Source organism: Erpetoichthys calabaricus, chromosome 8, assembly GCF_900747795.2.
Source record: "Erpetoichthys calabaricus chromosome 8, fErpCal1.3, whole genome shotgun sequence".
In the NCBI taxonomy this organism is placed as follows: Eukaryota; Metazoa; Chordata; class Cladistia; order Polypteriformes; family Polypteridae; genus Erpetoichthys; species Erpetoichthys calabaricus.
This window is the reverse complement of record NC_041401.2, coordinates 100,406,591-100,428,168: the sequence shown is the minus strand read 5'-3', so window position 1 is coordinate 100,428,168 and position 21,578 is coordinate 100,406,591. Positions and strand designations below refer to the sequence as shown.

General features: G+C 37.6%; 1 protein-coding gene across 1 annotated transcript in view; it reads right to left on the bottom strand.

The window, feature by feature from the left end:
• The window catches only part of cux1b (cut-like homeobox 1b), a 559,925-nt gene that overhangs the window by 27,190 nt on the left and 511,157 nt on the right, over nt 1-21,578 (bottom strand). Inside the window, exons 15-19 of the mRNA XM_051930773.1 lie at nt 12,046-12,182; nt 11,646-11,712; nt 7,616-7,728; nt 6,870-6,986; nt 4,236-4,319 (exon numbers count right to left, since the gene is read on the bottom strand). Of these exons, the coding sequence (XP_051786733.1) occupies nt 4,236-4,319; nt 6,870-6,986; nt 7,616-7,728; nt 11,646-11,712; nt 12,046-12,182 (518 nt within the window). The remainder of the gene's footprint in view (nt 1-4,235; nt 4,320-6,869; nt 6,987-7,615; nt 7,729-11,645; nt 11,713-12,045; nt 12,183-21,578) is intronic.

The window sequence follows — 21,578 nt, the reverse complement described above, 5'->3', positions numbered from 1 at the left end:
GTAAATTATGACATATTAAGTGAGTGTGGATGTGATTGTGCTTTGGGATCACTCTTGTCATGCATCAGTACTGGCAGAACAAGCTCCAGCTCTCTATGACCATATGCTGGAATAAGAATGTTCAGAAATGGAATGAAGGAAAGCAATGAAATGAAATGAATGAATTGGCATTAAACTTGAGATTTTATTTTACTTACGTTCAAAAATGTGACCATATGAATAAACCTGCTAGGACCAAGTTACTGGAAACAAGGAAATGTTTTTTCGATGTGACCAATAATATCTGTCTGTTCAGTCTCTAGTCCAGAAGTCACTGACCTGAAAGAAGACCAGTGACTCCAACCTAGCATCTCCTCCTTGAATAACTATCAGTCCACCACCATAAAAGGACCCCCAGTCCACCAGTTCATGCCTCCTGAATATTTAAAAACATCTGTTACTCTTCTCAGGTTTCAGTGCAATAAGGTGCTGGAGATGCTTGCTAACGCACCCAGAACCAAACTCTACTCAGAACACCAAATAAATTGGGGTTTTTCCCATTCCTAACCCTAACTATTCATTTTTTTTTTGATATTGCTTGTAAGTAGGGTGTGTCTTGCAAGACTCTCGTTCTATGTTCCCGTGAGACGCACTGTGGCAGGTCTCTTTCGTCTTGCGGGTCTTTAAATTATCTTCTGAGAAAAATCACGTATCGTAGACTATCAGGACAGGATTTCTTTTTATAAAAGATATATCCATCCATCCATCCATCCATTATCCAACCCGCTGAATCCGAACACAGGGTCACGGGGGTCTGCTGGAGCCAATCCCAGCCAACACAGGGCACAAGGCAGGAACCAATCCTGGGCAGGGTGCCAACCCACCACAGTAAAAGATATATATATATATATATATATATATATATATATATATATATATATACAGTTAGGTCCACAAATATTCGGACAGAGACAACATTTTTCTAATTTTGGTTCTGTACATTACCACAATGAATTTTAAATGAAACAACTCAGATGCAGTTGAAGTGCAGACTTTCAGCTTTAATTCAGTGGGGTGAACAAAACGATTGCATAAAAATGTGAGGTAACTGCCTCGCAGTTAGGAGACCCGGGTTAGCTTCCCGGGTCCTCCCTGCGTGGAGTTTGCATGTTCTCCTCGTGTCTGTGTGGGTTTCCTCCGGGTGCTCCGGTTTCCTCCCACAGTCCAAAGACATGCAGGTTAGGTGGATTGGCGATTCTAAATTGGCCCTAGTGTCTGCTTGGTGTGTGGGTGTGTTTGTGTGTGTCCTGTGGTGGGTTTGCACTCTGCCCAGGATTGGTTCCTGCCTTGTGCCCTGTGTTGGCTGGGATTGGCTCCAGCAGACCCCCATGACCCTGTGTTCGGATTCAGCGGGTTGGAAAATGGATGGAGATGGATGGATGGATGCTGTGGAAGAATGAGAGCAGCAACAATCCATGGAATTAAATAACGGGTTTAATTAACAGCAATAATTGGCTTCTCATTAAGAAAGTGATTGGAGTGAAACTGGTTGCCCCAGTTTAGCTGGTCATCTGTTAGCTTGTTTCACATCTCATTTCTGCTTGGCTGTCATTTAATGAAGAAAGGAATCAATTCAGAGGGCTGAACTCTTCTAACAGGGCTATTAAACTGATGTGCATAAAGTTAATTAGCAGTGAAAACTGGTCACTGATTAGGAAAAGGGTTAGAATGAAAACCTGTAGCCACTGTGGCACTCCAGGCCTAGAGTTCACCACACCTGGTTTAGGGGGTACACCCGTTTCTCCCTCTTGAGTGTTGCAATATGACATGAAACATACCTAACTTTTGTATGTGAAATTTCAGCTTCCCACCTATATGGAAAGTGGGAGAATTAGTGATGAGTCAGTGAGGGCTTTGCCTTTTAGATAGATAGATAGATAGATAGATAGATAGATAGATAGATAGATAGATAGATAGATAGATAGATAGATAGATAGATAGATAGATAGATAGATAGTTTCTTTTTTGGATTGTAAAATGCCATACTTTTGTTGTGGTGAATACTACTGATATATTTTCTGTTTTATTCAGCCACGTTTTGACTACTAATTATTTCACTCCTACATGTAGACAGAACAATGACCACTCCTTATCTTGGTGCCAATATACTAATTTTAAAAATTATTTTCAGGACTCATTATTCATAATATATTGCCTCAGAATTTGTTTGTTTTAATTATTTAAATTTTTATTCTGGTATACATTCTTTGTTGTTGTAAAAATTCCTGTCTTATGATTTCTGATAATTTAGTCCTTTTAATCCAGATATTATATATAAAAGTTTTCATTTTATATGTAAAAGTATTAATTCTAATATTATAAGTCTGTCTTACTGGTCTTTAATGTAGACAATGTAATGAAACCATTAAGGAAATAAATACATAAATAAATCTAATATTAAAAATATTCCTGCAGTTACATGGCAATTATTAACTCTTAAGACTTGTGATTTCTTCTTATGAAAGCTGCTAGGCAGGACTCCGATTAAAGGTAAATAAAAAACTATGGTCTAAGTTTTGAAAATGTAACAGCGTTAAAAAATTTTGTGCTGTTAATGCAGGTTCTTTTTGACCCTACGAAATTCCCGTAGTTCAAGCTGAGCCTGCAAACTGAATGCATGCCACTCTAGCCTTCAAGTTATTTATTGCAGAAGTCTCTCCATATTCCTAATTGTTGAGCGATGGAAAAAGGTCCATTAAATGGGAAGTTCAGTTTCAAAACTTTGCCTGACGGCTCACTCAATAAAAATAAGGTTGTGTGTAGTTACTGTAAAGCCGAATTTAGTTATCACTGGAGTACAAGCAGCCTACAATATCACATGCAAGCCAAGCATCCATTTTACACTAACAGAATTAGTCCGTTTAATATGCGACAGACCACACTTGACAGTATTTGGGAGAAACCAATGGGCATGTCAACCTCCAGCAAATTAACAGAAGCAATTGCTAAATGGATAGCCACAGCATGCAGGCTGATTTACAAAGTGGAGGACGAAGGTCTGCATGACATAATTTGGATCGCGTCCAATGACCCAACTTATGAATTACCCTCAAGAGCGACATTCATAACTAATATACACAAACTGTATGATTCAGAGGGGGCAAAACTAGCTAAGGAGTTGGAGTTCATGGAAACAGTCGCTCTTACTAGTGTCTACTGGACATCACTTGGAAATCATAGCTACCTCGGGGTTACAACCCATTATGTCAATGAACAGTGGAAACTGCATTCACATGCTTTGACGGTCATGAAAACATCAGAGAGATGTCATGCCGAAACATGCACCGAAAACTTTATGGATGTAGCAAAGCAGTGGAACGTTGAGAATAAAGTAAGCACACTCAGTACGGATAGTGCACGAAATTTAATTACAGTGGCGAGGCAGCTGCTTTTCAAACACTTGCCATGCATCGCACACAGCATTCCACATTCTGTCACAGTGTCTCTGCAGAATAGTGCATTTGACAGCGCACTTTCCAAATGCTGAAAGGTGGTGAGGCACCTCAAGCACAGTCCATCAAATACTGCAGAACTTAAGAAACAGCAAGTCGCACATGGCCTGAAGACTGAGACACTTGTACAAGAAGTGCCGACTAGATGGAACTCTATTCCACTGAAGCGTGTGCAAAAAAACTAACAAAAATACTACGAGCTGCACTAGCCCTACATAAAACTAACGTGGTCATGCCAACAAATGCTGAGCTGGAGAAACTTCAGATGCTGGAGACATTACTCGAGCCCTGCAGGTAATACATCCGTTTTTTTTATCTTCTAGCAATCTCACACGCTGTTATTGAAATATGCGAGTCTCTATCCATCATTAAATATACATAGTGGGAGTGTGGAGTCTCTTGCTTTAGCAGCAAGTTCTTTTTTCATACTGTCGGCTATTTGGTCAGTCCTTTTAGCATATGGTTATCATAAGTCAGATTGATGTTTATGCCATTTTTTATGTACTAAATATGAGTGGCTGCGGTGGGTTGGCACCCTGCCCGGGATTGGTTCCTGCCTTGTGCCCTGTGTTGGCTGGGATTGGCTCCAGCAGACCCCCGTGACCCTGTGTTCGGATTCAGCGGGTTGGGAAATGGATGGATGGATAATTACACAAAGTCATGCAATTAATCGTGACAGCCCTAGTATAGACATGATAAGTTAAGGAGCTCTAATTAAAAAAATTCTAGAATCAGTAGTCGTACCCTTTTGCTGAAAGAGGCAAATGGATCCAGCCGTTCTTCATACTGAGAGGAATAGCGCATCACGGTGTCATCATTCCCGCAACCCTGAAGAGACAATGAAGAAAAAGAAGAATACTTGGTGATGGAAGCACTAACAGTTGCATCAAACTAAACGAAGCAAATGGGCAACATCTCCACAAAGATAACTTCCCAGAGACACATGGTAATGCTGCTCATCTCTGACATCCAGATTTAGCTGGCCATCTGTGACTGTCAGGGCTAAAAGTGGCCACTCTTATTGTGTCAAAAACTGCATTGTGAAGCAGAAAAGACTGTTTTTTATATGATTTGTTAACTTGCAAGACGCACAATTTCATTTGACTCACCACTACAAAGAAAATTACAAATCCCAGAATATAATTCAAAAAATAGTTACAGTCATATGAAAAAGTTTGGGAACCCCTCTTAATTCTTTGGATATTTGTTTATTATTGGCTGACCTTTCAAAGTAGCAACTTCCTTTTAATATATGACATGCCTTATGCAAACAGTAGTATTTCAGCAGTGACATTGTTTATTGGATTAACAGAAAATATGCAATATGCATCATAACAAAACTAGACAGGTGCATAAATTTGGGCACCCCAACAGAGATATGACATCAATACTTAGTTGAGCCTCCTTTTGCAAATATAACAGCTTCTAGACGCCTCCTATAGCCTTCGATGAGTGTCTGGATTCTGGATGGAAGTATTTTTGACCATTCTTCCATTCAAAATCTCCAGTTCAGTTCAATTTGATGGCTGCCGAGCATGGACAGCCTGTTTCAAATCATCCCATAGATTTTCAATGATATTCAAGTCAGGGGACTGTGACGGTCATTCCAAAACATTGTACTTCTCCCTCTGCACGAATGCCTTTGTTGATTTCGAACTGTGTTTTGGGTCATTGTTTTCTTGGAATATCCAACCCCTGCGTAACTTCAACTTTGTGACTGATGCTTGAACATTATCCTGATAAATTTGTTGATATTGGGTTGAATTCATCCGACCCTCGACTTTAACAAGGGCCCCAGTCCCTGAACTAGCCACATAGCCCCATAACATGTTGGAACCTCCAAGAAATTTGACAGTAGGTAGCAGGTGTTTTTCTTGGAATGCAGTGTTCTTCTTCCGCCATGCAAAGCGCTATTTGTTATAACCAAATAACTCAATTTTTGTCTCATCAGTCCAAAGCACTTTGTTCCAAAATGAATCTTGAATTTGTCTAAATGAGCATTTGCATACAATAAGCGACTCTGTTTATGGCGTGAGTGCAGAAAGGGCTTCTTTCTCATCACCCTGCCATACAGATGTTCTTTGTGCAAATTGCGCTGAATTGTACAACGATGTACAGATACACCATCTGCAGCAAGATGCTCTTGCAGATCTTTGGAGGTGATCTGTGGGTTGTCCATAACCATTCTCATAATTCTGCACATATGCCACCCCTGTATTTTTCTTGGCCTGCCAAACCTGGGTTTAACAGCAACTGTGCCTGTGGCCTTCTGTTTCCTGATTACATTCCTTACAGTTGAAACTGACAGTTTAAACCTCTGAGATAGTTTTTTGTAGCCTTGCCCTAAACCATGATAGTGAACAATCTTTGTTTTCAGATCTTTTGAAAGTCGCTTTGAGGATCCCATGCTGTCACTCTTCAGAGGAGAGTCAAAGGGAAGCACAACTTGCAATTGACCACCTTAAAAATATTTTCTCATGATTGGACACACCTGTGTATGAAGTTCAAGGCTTAATTAGCTAATCCAACCAATTTGGTGTTGCAAAGTAATCAGTATTGAGCAGGTACATGCATTCAAATCAGCAAAATTACAAGGGGACCCAAAGTTTTTCACATTTGATTTAATTTCATACAACTAAATACTGCTTCACTAAAAATCTTTGTTCGGAAAACACCCCAGTACTCACATGTTCCTAGGAAATGAAAGACATACAACTGTTATCTTTTTTGTTGAAAGTAAATTATTATGCAAGTTGAGAGGGGTTCCCAAACATTTTCATATGACTGCATGATTATACGGAATACTCATACTCACTGATGGGCACACAGGAACTGACTGAGCATTCTGGGTGAACAAAGGCTATCCCAGCAGCATAGGACACAAGGCAGGAACCAGCCATCAACATGGCACCCTGTTTACTGAAGAACAAATTTGCGTACACACATCCACAATCATCCCGGGGCAATTAAGAGTCCCTAATTAACCAAACTCGTATGTTTTTGATTAGGAAAACTGCAGTAGCTGGAGAAAATCCACACAGACATGGGAAGAATATGCTAGCTCCATCTAGGAATTCACTGATTGTGGTATTTATATCAAGGGTGTTGGTTCCATGAAGGAGTAGTACCAACCACTTTACCATGGTGCTTCCCAGATGACTAAAGAGTCGATTCTTGTCCAGAATGCAGAATTAATATTGTGGACATTACATTATTCAGTTGTTCAAATTACATGAAAAGTCATCATAAGGGAAGAAACATTATCAGCCACAACAGCCCACATTCTTCCCTACATGTTTGCCTTGGTTTCTCATTATGACAGGTTTAGTAGAAGATGATTCAAAATGATTGGTAACAAAACATTTTAACTAAACATACCTTGCTCGGATAACCCTGTAAAAATTTGATCTTCTCATAAAGCTTGATGTTGTCAGCTCGTAAGCTGTCCAGTTCAGTCTGAAGAGCCTGCATGGTTTGCTGCATACTTCTGCTCTCCTGAATAAAGTAAGAAAAATGAGTGACTGATGTGCAATTTGTGTATACAGTCATTGTCAGTTTATTTTATTGCATGTTCAGAATTCTCTGAGCAGGTTTCTAGGTCTCTTGCTGTAGTTTTTTGAGAGTATAAAATAAGCCATACTGGAATTGTGCCCTGTGGGATGCACGCTTGGTGCAGGCTACAGTCACACACACAGAGCCAGTGCAGAGACACCAGTTATCTGAACTGATACGTCTTTGGGATATGGGAGAAAAATTGATGTAGACAGGGGAAAATGTGCAGATAAACACAGCAATCAGGAATAGGATTTCAACCTAGGACTCTACTGTATAGCAGAAAGTCTGTAATGCTAACCACTATGCCACTATACCACCCATAAGATGTGTAAGGGTTTTGCTTACATAGGAAATCCTCTTTAAATCAACAGTTAAGAAATAACTAAAAAAAGTCCACTTCTGAAGCTTGCTTTGTGCCCTCAAAAAAAAAATCTCTCTTGTGCATTCAAAATTCATTCTTGCTACATTTGTACTTTATTTTCTTAAGGACCAAAATGCTTTCCTAAACATCTTTCCTTTCATTCATTGCAAACAAAATTATTCAATGGACACAGGGAGCAGATACTCACAGCCTCCAACTCCTGGTTACGGGCTCGGAAACGCTCCCTCTGGCTAGAGATGATGGACAGCAGGGAGTCCATTTGCCCTTGGGGAAGTTCAGCGTAGGAAACTGTGCTGACACCTAGAGATGGGGAGTAACAAAAAATATGACAAAGGGGATGGCAGAGAAAATCAGAAGACTGTAAATAAGTAAGCAAACTTCTTGTTTTTCAGATTTTTCTGTTTTCTGGTACTTGATTAATGGGTTGTGCATATTGCTCGTGTATAATTGTTTTAATTTTCTGGGTTTTCATTTCTGGATTTATCATATATTATATATATGACATTGCTTTAACAATGCAACAGAAAGTTTCCAATTTAGTAATTTAAAGTGTTTGTATTCTTATAGGTTTTCCTCTGAATTATTTCATTATCATCAGTTTAATTTGTTTAATGATTTGTCATCTATATATTCTGTGAGTTTCTGGAACTTGATAATTTTCCTATTATCTATTATTCATTATTTCCTTTTCATTTAGAAGGTTAAGATAGAGTTTGTTTTCTAAGGTTGGAATTTGTTTGTTCTTTGTTGGTGCCACTTAGAAGGAAACAGTTTGCCTCTGTCAACAGTTTGGTGTGGTAAAGCACCAAAAATTACTTTTATAGACTGCAGCAAAAAACTGCTGGCCTGAAACTTTGGTCTAGTTGGGTCTAATTAGCCTCACACTGTGATACTGAGTTGGAATTGTTTTCCCTTTTAACATTTCATCTTCAAAATGGCCATAATTTTATTTATTTGTTGTATTCCAGGCATCACTGAATGCAGTGAACCCTTTCTCAACAATTCATTAGGATGGACACAATTTCCAACATTGTTTTGTATACCAGTATAACATCTGGGCAACTCACCACATAGTTGTTCTCTAGGCTAACTGCCTGCACTGTCTACAACACAAATTGTCCCTGGATTCTATGTACATCTAAGATCATAAAATAGACTGGAAATACAATTAAGGTGCATACTCACTTGAGGGGGCCACCTCTTACAGAGATTTCCTTCAAGAAAGCTTTACATTATTTAGAATATGAGCTTCTTGAAATGTTAAAAGTTTCTTTCCCAAAATAGTCACTGGGATGCAGATGAAAGGTGACATTAGCAGCCAGGGATGAGGTGTAGATGGTTCACAAGTTTATACCAAATACTCATATAGTTTACATTTTTAGAAAATGAACCATATAGTTAAATTTGACCAAAACAGTTTTTCTATTTATTGCTACTAAAAGAACTGCTGAAAAACTGCTACAATCTATTATTACAAGAAGAAATTTCTCCAATTGTACAGTACTCCAACTTCTTATTAAAAAAGAAATTATTGTTTACAAAAAATAAAAAACATGAAATATCACACTAACACGAGTATTCACACCCATTTTTATGACACTTGACTCAGGTGCATCCTACTCTATTTATTATCATTGAGATGTTTCAACACCTTGTTGGACGTCCACCTGAGGTCATTTTAATTGATTGCACATGATTATGGGAGGCACACATTTATATGAGTTTCCAAAGTTAATAATGTGTATCAGAGCAAAAACCAAGCCATGAGGTTGAACGAACTGCCTGTCAAGCTTTGAGACAGGATTGTGTCAAGACACAGATCTGGAGATGGCTACAAAAACTTTCTACAGCACTGAAAGTTCCCAAGAGCACAGTGGTCTGCAATTCTTAAAAGAAATGAGTCTAGAACAACCATAAGTCTTCCTAGAGTTGGCTGCCTGGACAAGCTAGGGTGAAGAAGGGGCTTGGTAAGAGAGGTAACCAAGAGCCCAATGATATCACTTCTGATGGATACAAGGCACTGCTCATCACTCAGGCAGTCTAACTGTGAGGTATTTTGGAGACAGCATCACATAGTAGGGATGCATTTCAGTGATAGGGATTGAGTGACTAGACAGGGTTGAGGGAAAGCTGAATAAAGCAAAGTACAGCAATATCAATAACGAAAATCTGCTCCAGAGCAGTCTGATCCTCAAACTAGGCTGAAGGTAAAGTTTCCAATAGGACAACAACCCTAGGTACAAAGCGTGAGTGGCATAGAGACAACTCTGTGAATGTTCTTGAGTAGTCCAGCTAGCTAGAGTTCAGACTTGAATCCAATCAAGAATCTCTGGAGAGATCTAAAAATAACTGTCCACTGATGGTCTCCATCCAGTTTGACAGGCATTGAAAGGATCTGCAAATAATAAAAGCAGAAAATGCCCAAATCCAGTTGTGCAAAGCTTGTTGTGTCATACCCAGAAGACACCAGGCCATAATCTTTGCCAAATGTGCTTCAACTAAATACAGAGTGAGTAAAGGGTCTGAAAACTTAAGTCAATGTGATATTTCAATTTTTTATTTTTAATATATTGGCACAGCTTTCTGAATTTCATGTTTTCACTTGTCATTCTGGGGTACTGAGTGTTGCTTTAGGTGGGGAAAAATAATTTAAATGAGTTTAGTACAGGGCTGCAACAAACAAAATGCATAAAAAGTGAGGGTGTCTGAATATGTTCTGATGGCACTGTATGTGGAAGAAAACCCAGACAAACACAAGGAGAAGATTCAAACTTCACAAAGACAATGATCTGGCATGGAATTTGACCACAACAAGCTGAATCCATAAGGCAGCACAACTAAATACTGCAGTACTGTATTGCCTTTGGTAAGAACAAAAACTTGGATAACAGAAATTTTTAAGCTAAAATGAACATCTGTGCTTTAAAAGGAACAATTGGTCTTGCAACAGTCAAACACTGAAATACTGGAAGACCATGCTAAAATAACACACTGTGGCTTACTCCTGAAGTGTAACATACAGCTGGTTGCTCCTATTTTTTCTATTGCATTCTAATTAACATCAAAAGTACAGTACATTAAATCCACCTTTTGACACCTTGCCTCCCAGCCATTCACCCGTTCTTTTCCATTTTACCAGAACAGGATTGGTGGGCTATCCTAGATGTATCAGTTGCAAGGCAAGAACCAATTTTGGATGAAAAAGCTGCCCACTATTACACAGTTGATCATGCCAGAACAATTTAAAAGACTGTCTATGCTGACCCATTATTCTGTGAAACAGAATTACGTGGTGTCACTAATGGGAGCTTTAGGAACACCTTCTGGATTCTGCTGAGCTATGCAATATCACACCATGACAAGAGGGGGTACAGTCACTAACTGTATCGTCTCTTTCTCTCTCCACAGTGTCAAGACCCAATGAGGACTACTGAGCCCGCCACCTCTGGCTGAGACTTCCCTAGAGAAAGTTGTTTTAACTTCAGGGGGAAACCCCCATATGCTAGAACTCCCTATGGCCAACCCTCTCAAACAAACTATTTATAAAGGAGACATAAGTTGGTTAACAAAGCAGTTAAGAAGCTTTGTTTCTGTTACACCACTGATCACATGTTCTTGTTCTATTTTGTGGACTATTGCTTTGAACATGGTGGCCTGGTTGGCACCCCACCTATTCTTTGGGACACCAGTCAACCTTCTGTCCTTTACACTAGAGAAAATCCAGAAAAATGGCATGAGAAAAGGTACAAAACTCCATATTGACAGTGATTGAGTCATGAATTGAACTCGGGTATTAGACCTTGTAAAGTACCAACATGGGGCAGCATGGTGGCGCAGTGGTAGCACTGCTGCCTTGTAGTAAGGAGACCTAGGTTCGCTTCCTGGGTCCTCCCTGTGTGGAGTTTGCATGTTCTGCCCGTGTCTGTGTGGGTTTCCTCCAGTTTTCTCCCACAGTCCAAAGACATGCAGGTTATGTGTGTGCTTGGTGTGTGTGTGTGTGTGTATGTGTATGTGTGTGTGTGTGTGTGCCCTGCGGTGGGCTGACGCCCTGCCTGGGATTTGTTCCTGCTTTGTGCCCTGTGTTGGCTGGGATTGGCTCCAGCAGACCCCTGTGATCCTGTGTTAGGATATAGAGGGTTGGATAATGGATGGAAGGAAGTACCAACATGCCACTCACCAAACTATTGTAATTAAAATATGATAGCATGTTTCATTACCACTGAAGAGAGCTGTGGCTTCCTTGATTGGCTCTGGGATTCTTTCCAGATGGGTCATGTCTGCACCCTGAAACAAAGCAAAGGACATCTCAGATTGGACTTTTAGTAAGGGAAGATAAAATCAGTTACAGACATCTGTCCTCTGCACTCAAAGTCTGTGTACAAGGTACACATAAGCTGAAATTAAAGTGGTGACTGCATGTTCTGTCAGTATTACGAAAAAGGTTCTACCTCTCCCACATTTGTAATGTCTGAAAAGACAAATGAAACTCATTTTCTGACAAGAATTAAATGAGTGCAGACTGCTTAAAGTAATAAAAAAATCAACTTCTGGACACCCAATCGAAATGGTGAGAACTAAAGGTCACATTATCTCCTTCTTGAGAAGTCTTTGACCCACCTCTGTGTCTGGTCGCTGCAGAGATGACATGGACTGAATGGTGCTCAGATCATGCTCCAGCTTCATTATCAGATCTTTTTGGTCAGCACTGGTTCTGACTGCCTCAGCAAACTCCAGCTGCAGCTTAGCATGGCGTCCTGTCAAAGGAAAGAACATGGTCACGTGTTGCCATTTCATTGAAAAATGAAATGAACCTTTACTTGATGCTCTCTAAAGAAACATGTAACCATCACTTGTATTTTTTTTAAATGTGAGTATCTTGTATTAGTCTTGAAGAGGCTGCCCTGTTAGGCAATTATAAATAAAATTGAATAGACAGCAGCTGATCCACCAATAGAAAAACACCAACGGCAAGCACCAAACACATGTACATGCCTGTGTGAACCGACTTAGGTGAACCTTCTCAGTACAAATCTTGAAGGTCAACAGTTAAAACCCATCTATCAGTGTGATTGATGCCATGCAGGGCTTGGAGGAACACTACCGAATGTCCTTTGAACAGCAGGTGAAGGCAGACAGCTCTCAACAGTAACAGAAACCTGCAGCCTATTGGGTTAGCAGGTAATGGTTTCATTCAGGGCACAGTGCACTGGTTTCAAGAATTTTAAGAGGGCACTGTGACTTCTTGACCCTGGAACTGACTTCTAAAGTCAGGAGAGAAAAAGAGGCCAGAATAAAGTAGAAAGAGTACCAATTTGTGTTGTGGGAAAGCAGGAACATGGACAGTCTATCCCTCCAGATATACAGGGCAAAGAAACTTTTTTGGTAAGTTCATGCGTGCAGTAAGGTTGGTTTGTTTTCTGTTACTCTATTTTCTAGTGCTTTCCTATAATATTCCCTATTGTGTGCTTTTTAGTTTAATATTATTGTAAACAACACAAACATTAAACAAATGTGTCATATTTAACTTTGTCTTCTGGTGATCAGTTCATCTTCTGCTCAATTAAATATTCACAGTAACAGACATTTTAAGCAAGTGTGCCCAAACTTTTGCATGCCACCATATCTATCTATCTATCTATCTATCTATCTATCTATCTATCTATCTATCTATCTATCTATCTATCTATTCTAAATACATCAGGTAAATCAAAGTGATTAAAGTTAGGCAATGAGAGACCCCCATCACCAAAAGAGGAAGCCAGTGCTTACCTGTGTCACCACATACACACCTGTAGAATGTCAGTGGCTTACTGATCACTAACAAACAGGAAGACTGTCTCAGCACAACCAATATCAGTAGTATTGTACTGTCAACTATCTTCAATTTCAGCCGTTGCTGTTACTTTACTCACCAGTGCCAAAGGGTCCATAGAAACACTTGTATGTGGGATTTTCATATTTTGATTCCCATACCCAAATTCAAAAAAGATAAAATGAGTCTGTGACCAATAAAAGTTGCTATCATTTGCACTTACTTGCTAAAATGGTAAAAGAAAAAAACAATTCTTTAACAATACAAATCACCAACAGCCCACTTCCCTACAACATGAAGCAAGGCTGGCAAGCTAAATCAGTCAGTGTCCAGAAAGAGTTACGTGAAGGGATATTTCATAGTATTGATCTTTTGATAAGATTTCAGTAGACAGGGTGGGTCACAAACAGCATTGGAAGGAGCTACTGGAATGAAAACATGTCATTATTTTGTCTACCACGGCTAATTTGCGAGATCTACAGTGATACAGCAAGTTGATGGTTTTACTTCTTTTTTTCTTCTTCAAGAGTAAGTAGCAGCAGCCATCAAAAACGGTTAACAAATTACAAGTTCATTGCTCTTATAAGCAAATTTACTGGATAGATTAAAAATCTATATAAAAATATATATAAAAATAAGTAATAGCTGCTAAAATTTAACATTTTCATTAGTATTTGAACACAAATACAGTTTGCACCCCACTAAATTCTACAAATCACTTACTGAGTTTTAACTGGAAAAATAGCCTTAAATAAATACACCACACATCAAATTGTGTTTGTATAAAAGATATTTACTTCAATTATCACACCTAGGGTGCTAGTGAATAATAATAATAATAATAACAATAATAATAATAATAATAATAATACATTGTGTGAGTTTCATACAGTGATATTGCTTCTCCATATTGTAGAGGGAACTGTCTTACAGTGCTGAGAATAGACTTACAAGGAAAATCTAAAAAGAAAAGAAAAACTCATCTGGACAGAAAAACAGCGCCATGGAGGTATCAACCTTTCCTGCTGCCAATCATAAAGCTTCACATACGCACAGTATGTCTATATATGAATACAACTTTTATGGTTTAGTGTGTAATATATAATATATATATATGGGCATTAAAGAATTGCCCATACCTATTTTTTGACTGATTTGTGCATAGTTCACACGCACAAAAAAAAAATAGTATTATATATATATATATATATATATATATATATATATATATATATATATATATATAAAAGATTGTGATGTGGCACCAAGAGAGAATTTTTACAGTTTATAGACAGGACCATAGATGTGCCAGGCGGACTGTCCACATAGCCACAGAAGCAGCAGACTCAAAAGACTTCAATCTTGGTCTTTCAAACATTTTTTCTTTAAAAACACAAACAAAATTAACCCCCAGATCACTTGCCCCACCCCTGGTAAAGACAATTTCGATTGTTTTCTCCACAACTGTTACTAAAAATCAAAGTGCGGCATCTGAAATAATTGCCTCTGTATCTGTGGCTAAGTAGAGTGTCCCCTACTTTGGTTATGGCTGGTGCAAGTTCAAACCAAGTTCGAACCATTCTACTGCAGTTTCATCATCTTGTAATGTGGCAAAATCATGGGAAAGGGGTTACAAATAATAGCATAATACAGGTTGACAATATAATTACTTTTTCTAGACAGGCCCTGAAATAAATGGAGTTGCCTTGGTTGGTGCATCACAGTGAAATGCTGAGGCAGTACAAATATGAAATTTCTGAACAGGCAGGATTTTTCTTTTACATTTTTTTTTGGTCAAATTATTTTTTTTGTAATAACAGAAGAGATACTTCAGTGTGAAGTTTGGAAGCAAGGGTAGCGCTCCAAAATGTCCAGTGCACAAGAAGTGTAGACATAACAATAGCACAACACAGACTAAGTCATTAATTGTTCTGAACACAGGCCTCCAATCACTAAATAACCCCAAGGTGGAAACGGCAATTTGTGATGATTGAACCTTTAAGGTTAAACTAAATATATGTAAATGCCACAAAACAGATAATGCAATGTTGTAGAGCTTAGCTTTTAAAAGAACTACACATGTGGAAGCCAGATTACTGCCAAACAAGCACAGTTGAAAGGGGAAAGGATATACCAAGCGGCACTTAACTCCATGATCAGTCATTTTTATGGCTAGGAAGAAAATCAAGTCTCAACACCCCTACCATTCTGAGTCAAATGAAATGGTACCTGCAAAGTCTTTACCTATTTCTGTTTTTATGGCACTCCACTTTCAGACAAAAAACAGGACAGGGCACAGATGCATTGCAAAGCTACAACACTGATATCACTGCTATCTACCCATCCACCTTTGCTGGTCAAGCATATTGGAGGCCTCTGTCTCTTGACAGACTTTTCTATGAATACAAAGTAGTGTCCCACATGCTGTCAACATTAGAAAATGGCTTATAAATCTGGTGATTGTAAAAGTGATAAATCACCATCATCATGGGAACAAAATGTCATGGGAATATTACAGCTTTGAAAATCATACAGCAGAATGTGATTCCAACCAGGGCACACATTAAATGGGATGCATAAGAGATGAGCAGAGGTAAGCACTTTTACTTCTGGGCTAAGTACATCTAAACATGTAAAAGGGATATTTAAAAAATAAAAAAATAATAAATAAATAAAGCAGAAGAAAGACAAAATGCATGGGATACAGTCCTGCAGGAGTTCTACTTTACAAAACCATTAGTACTTGCTACAATTCTTACGAATTGATAACCACTGCTGTTATATATTAAAAAAAATGTGGAGGAGGAGCAGCAGCAAGGCACCCTGGGAGCTTTACTTATAATAGGTGTTTCCTATACTGTACTTCACAAAAGCCTTGGACAATGGTTAATTGGAAAGTGGTGAAGTGAAAATGTAGTGTAGGAATAATGTTATGAACCTCTAATTTGACGAAAAATATTTTTTTTGTTTTAACCCCCGTTTTCATCTATGTATTTATATATATATATATATATATATATATATATATATATATATATATATATTGTATAGAACCCTCTCTCTCACTGCTTACATCTATATATACAGTATATATATGTTACGTGCATGTGTACCTATGCATATAATAGAAATATTCAAGCCTTCAGACCAAGATTGATCTATGTTGGGAACATGGTGCAGGAAAAGTTTTTAAAAACTGCAAAGTAAAACACCTACTTAGGTGCTGCATGTGCCTTGTGATTACTTCATCCGAGGGTGCTGCTTTACTAAGTCTGCAGAAAATTTTTTGCTACTTGTTAAGCTTTAGCATTCCTAGCACAGCTTTCAGAAAACAAACCTTGGAATACAAATAATTTACAGAATTGATGGCTCCCGCCAACAACCTCAAAAAAAAAAAAAAAAAAAAAAATAAATAACGAAGAATGGTGCACATTTTTAGCAGTGTGGCAACATTTAAAGTGGGCACATTAGTGTTGTAATGTAGGAATTAATCAAGGAAGCAAAAAAGTCAATAACAAACCACAACATAAAAGAGGAAAGATGGGTTCAACTATATGTTTTTTTTTTTTCCTTTTAGTTAAAACCTGAGTACTGCAGTAGCTTTTCCAGCCCCTATACACAACTAGAGCATGGAAAAATAACAAATCAAATATGGTAAGAAGAAAAATTTCAACAGATGCTCTAATTTTACCTTCACAACTCAAAAGTGCAGAAATGCATTTGTTGTATTACAGCGATCACTGACACTGCTGTTGGTAGGGAGCATCTAAATGCCCAGTTTCCTATTCAAATGTAGCCAATTTTCTTCTGCTTAGTATAGGAATAAAAACAATGGATGCTCATGAAATTAGCAATAGTTACATTTTCTTTAGGTTTTATGGACATTTCACTAAATGATAAATAAAAGATATGCACCTGTCATTTCAGAAAGAATACAAAAATTCAACATTGAAATGTAAATAAAATCAAATTGCTTTCCAACAAAACTGTTCACACCTACAGTAGCTTAAATCCCATTATATTACATATTGATTTCCTTCCTCTACATCAAAATATTTTATCTGTAGTAAGAGTGCCAAGGCTTGGTTCAAGAGTGTTGCTAATCTGCATAATTCTACCAGTAAAGAAGTTATTTAAAACCTGATCAGTGCTGCTAAAATGTTAAAGGTACAACTCAAACGCCAGGTCAGAAAGTAGTTAGAGGCAATCTACATAGCAAATTCCACAATCCTCCATAACATAGAACATCGATGCACTCTGGATTTTCTTTTTTTATTGCTTTCATAATGCTTTTTGCTTGGTTAGAAAATAGAGAGCATCCACATGTTCAGCCCCAGTTAGCTGCCAATATAATATTACCTTTGAACAAGATAAGGACCTAAGAAGTAGAAAAGAAAGCTCTTCATATGTGTTCTAGTTAAAGTATACATATTCACTTCATACCAGCCTCACTCCAAACCATTCAGCTCATACATTTCCACATTTAGCTAGCTCTCAGTATAGCTTATAAGCACATGACCTAGTCTAACAGTTGATACCCGCTTAGAATTGTAAGAGGAAAGTTTAAAAACAAAATATAGAATAAATAAATTATACATTTCTCTCAGATAAAACTGAAATCTCAACTTCTAAATCCTGAGATAGACATCCCTGATTTGCCAGTGATTTGCTTTCCTTGCCTCCAGAGAGACAAGAATCATGTATTTCTTCCTTGCTTTGGTTACTGTAAAAAAAAAAGAAAAACAACATAATACACTAAGACACAAAAAAGCACAGCACATGGTGGTCCTGAACAATACTACGATTAGATATTTTAAATGGTTGTGTGCTCTTGTATCCCATGAACTTAATTTTTTTTTTCACTCTGCTAAAAAACAAAAATACTTGAAATCTCCAACAAATTTCTCGGGTAGCATGGAATCAAATTCAAATGGCAGATCTAAAGACCCTGAAGCCCATGAAAAATACAACAGCAAAACAGTATGCACAGGCTTGACACTAGAAGTTCTAATTTCCATGACTAATCCTGAGGGGCACAAGGGTTAACCAGACCCAGACAGAAATGAGGCAACCTGCTGGAATATACACAGGCTCTTACACTACTTTAAGGATATGCAAGATGACCTGACTACAGGTCCATATATTTAAATGAGTTTGGCCTATCCTTTTAAATTGACTTGGATCTCTGGCTGGCTGTTTGCATAATGTAATCAGTCCACAGGATCAAACACAATTTCTTAGCTAAATTGGCAAAAAATCCTACGCCATTCTCACTTAATCAGAGGAGTTTGTAATTAAAACAGAATAGGAAATATATTACTAATATTATCATATGCCCTTATATTAAAACTTATTTTCATAATGAAATATTTGAAACAAACTTGTAAAAGAGAAAACATCTTTAAAAATGTGATCCTGACCTGAACTAAAGCAGAAGTAAATTTAACGTTCATCAATAATGTGAACTCTAACTGAAACATGCATGATATGAGAAAATTTTCAGGCTGTTTGTTCAGATTTTGTATCAGGCTCTGAATGAACAAAAATGCGCAGGAGGCTTAACAGAAGGAAAAGCAGAGCATAAAGGCCTGCGGAGAAATTTCAAGTATGCAAACAACACAAAACAATCAGGTAAAAACAGATCTCATTGTCATCCATCGTCAAGAGGTGCTGCCAAATCGTTGAAACTCAGCATCACCCAGGAATTCAAGCCCTAGGTAATCTGGTATATTTCATGAATTCTACCTTTGGTACAAGTTTCTTTACCCTTTCCAAAGAGTAACATGCTTAAGCGAAAGCTGTGATTGTTATAGTTAGTACATGATACCGCGATATGCCAGCAAATTTCCCTCAAAACTAAAGGAGCTCATAGCATAAGTTCAAGTACAAAATTGTTTTCACACAACAACATAATAGATAACCAGTTGAATCCATACCATAATAAAATTTTGCCTATTTTGCCATAGCATTCTAATGGTCCAGCAATTATACCATGGCCTATTTCACAAAATCTTTAAAAAGATCAAAAGTCAGTTCATGTGATTATTGATATTCTGTGCTGTTTTCATTTAATTCTGTGGCCGGGAGAGGTCTAAACAATGGAAACTCTATATTTCCTTTATACATTACAGGGGAAAACTGCACATATTATCTAATGGCTAAAAAACAAAATGTGCTTTCTTGCAACATTGTTAAAGTATAGGTGCACATAGGCCACCTGGGTTATATGAATTAACTTCAGCAATTTTTGCTAGAAACCCTGGAATGAACAAACTGGCTTGTGGGAGAAGGACCTGTATCATCATGCCAAGCAATTACAATCATCCCTAAAATATGAACATACGCACAATATTGAAATTTATGTATAAAATAAAGCCCCCAAATAAGGATCATGGTCTTCATCCATCTATTTGGACTTGCTGACTACCACTATATGACACCTAACAGAAACTGCAGTAAAGGGGTGAGGTAGCAGGATTTATGCTATCAGTACTGAATGTCACAACCTTCAATCATTTAATTATAATCAGTAATCATCAGGCAAGATGGTATGTGCTAAGCACGATCAACCACAATAAGACAGCCTTTAACTAAAGATACAAATCATTCATATTTATCTTTTAAAATCTTAATCAGTCAGAGAATCAGCAAACTATTGGGCTTTGTAATGCTTCATATTTCAGATGTAAAATAAAATAAAATAAGGAGATTCATTATTTCTTACAGACTCAACACAAAAATATAACCTTGTTAAATATTCTTGGTGTCAGAGTTAAATATGGGTTTATGGAGGCAAATTAAAATTAATGTAATGACATATAAAAATGGCACTGCCAAAGGTACAGATTTCCACTGGTATAATTGACTTTCTCCAGTTCAACTTTCTAATCTGAAGTGCAATGAGACCCTATCATAATAAAAAATAGTTAACAAGAAAAAAATAATTATCAAGACACTGAAATTATAACCATTACATTTTAGAGTTTCTTTGGATTACTACTAAGTAAATAAAGTAAAGACAAAAACCAAAAAGCACAAAGCTTAATTTCAGCTGCTAGCTATTTTAGACCAAAACATGTGGGTCCACCTTTTATCCGTTTAGCCCACTGTGAGGTAGCTCTCACTAAAGGTTTAGGTAGCTTCATATGGTTCATTGGCGGAAGACATTAAAGATAAAGAGAACAAAAATAAAATTTCCAGATAGGTTGGCCTCATCTACTTTCAACATGCTAACTACATTTACTGTATGCACTGCACAGCTATGTTAGATACTGATAGCAAAGAACGAAGTAACTGTAATCTAGATCTAAAGGAGGTCTGTGTACAGCCAGTAATTGATATTGTAGATTTTGGGATTTTCTAGTGGTCAAAAGCACACTTAAATTGTTCTTTTCACTCAATTCAAATTGACAGTTTTTTCAAATTCTGGACACTGAAATGTACAATATATTGTAGTTACAACATAAAGGGGAAGGCACAAAAAAGGGTATGAAAAGAATAAAGAAATTGAGGCCTTTATTTAAATGCCAGCATGTCTGAAACCATGCTTGATATGTGGCAAAGTGTAATTTGCTCCCTTAATTATGACAAATTTGTTTCCAGATTATTTGAGTGCTTCTTTAAGCTCCAATGACGTTGCTGCCAGTCTCCTCCCAAACACGTCTATATCAGTAGCATTGTTACAGCCTGCTGCCTCCATACTTATTAATCATTAACTGGAGTAAAAATGATTAATTTTAAAAGAGCACCTTCAAGACAGAACTAACATCTATTTAGTGACGTTCTCACCTGCATCAACCAATTCCCATGGTGATTGAACTTAAACATGATATTAGGAATTGTCTGTCACTTTTGGCTCTATTCTCCTGGGTTTCTAGCTGAATTAACTCTCATTTGACAAAGTAATATGATTTAACTTTAAAAAATGATAAAAGTAGCTTCACTAATTTTTGTAATTAAAGGAACCGAAAACCAGAAATTATCAATTAAAATGCTGGAAATTTTTTGCCTACCAAAAATATAATGTTGCAATCTTCACTGCCATGTCAATCTTGCTGAGGATTAGACACAAAAGGCTTTGCTGATGAGTCACTGTGGCTGATGGAGGCACTCAGGACCCTGGGTGTGCACTTGGTTTGAAACCAATGGCATATTTATATGAAAAAAAGGCATCGATTAAAGAGACTGCACCCCACAGGATCCAGGAAGGCTGGTTCATAAACGTCTCTGAAAAGGCATTCCTGTGACTCTAAGGAGTATCTCTGATTTCAGACTCTGCTTAAGCAGAGTGGAGTATTTCTCAGTACTCTGTAATAAGAAGTTAGACTCTTGGCGAGTG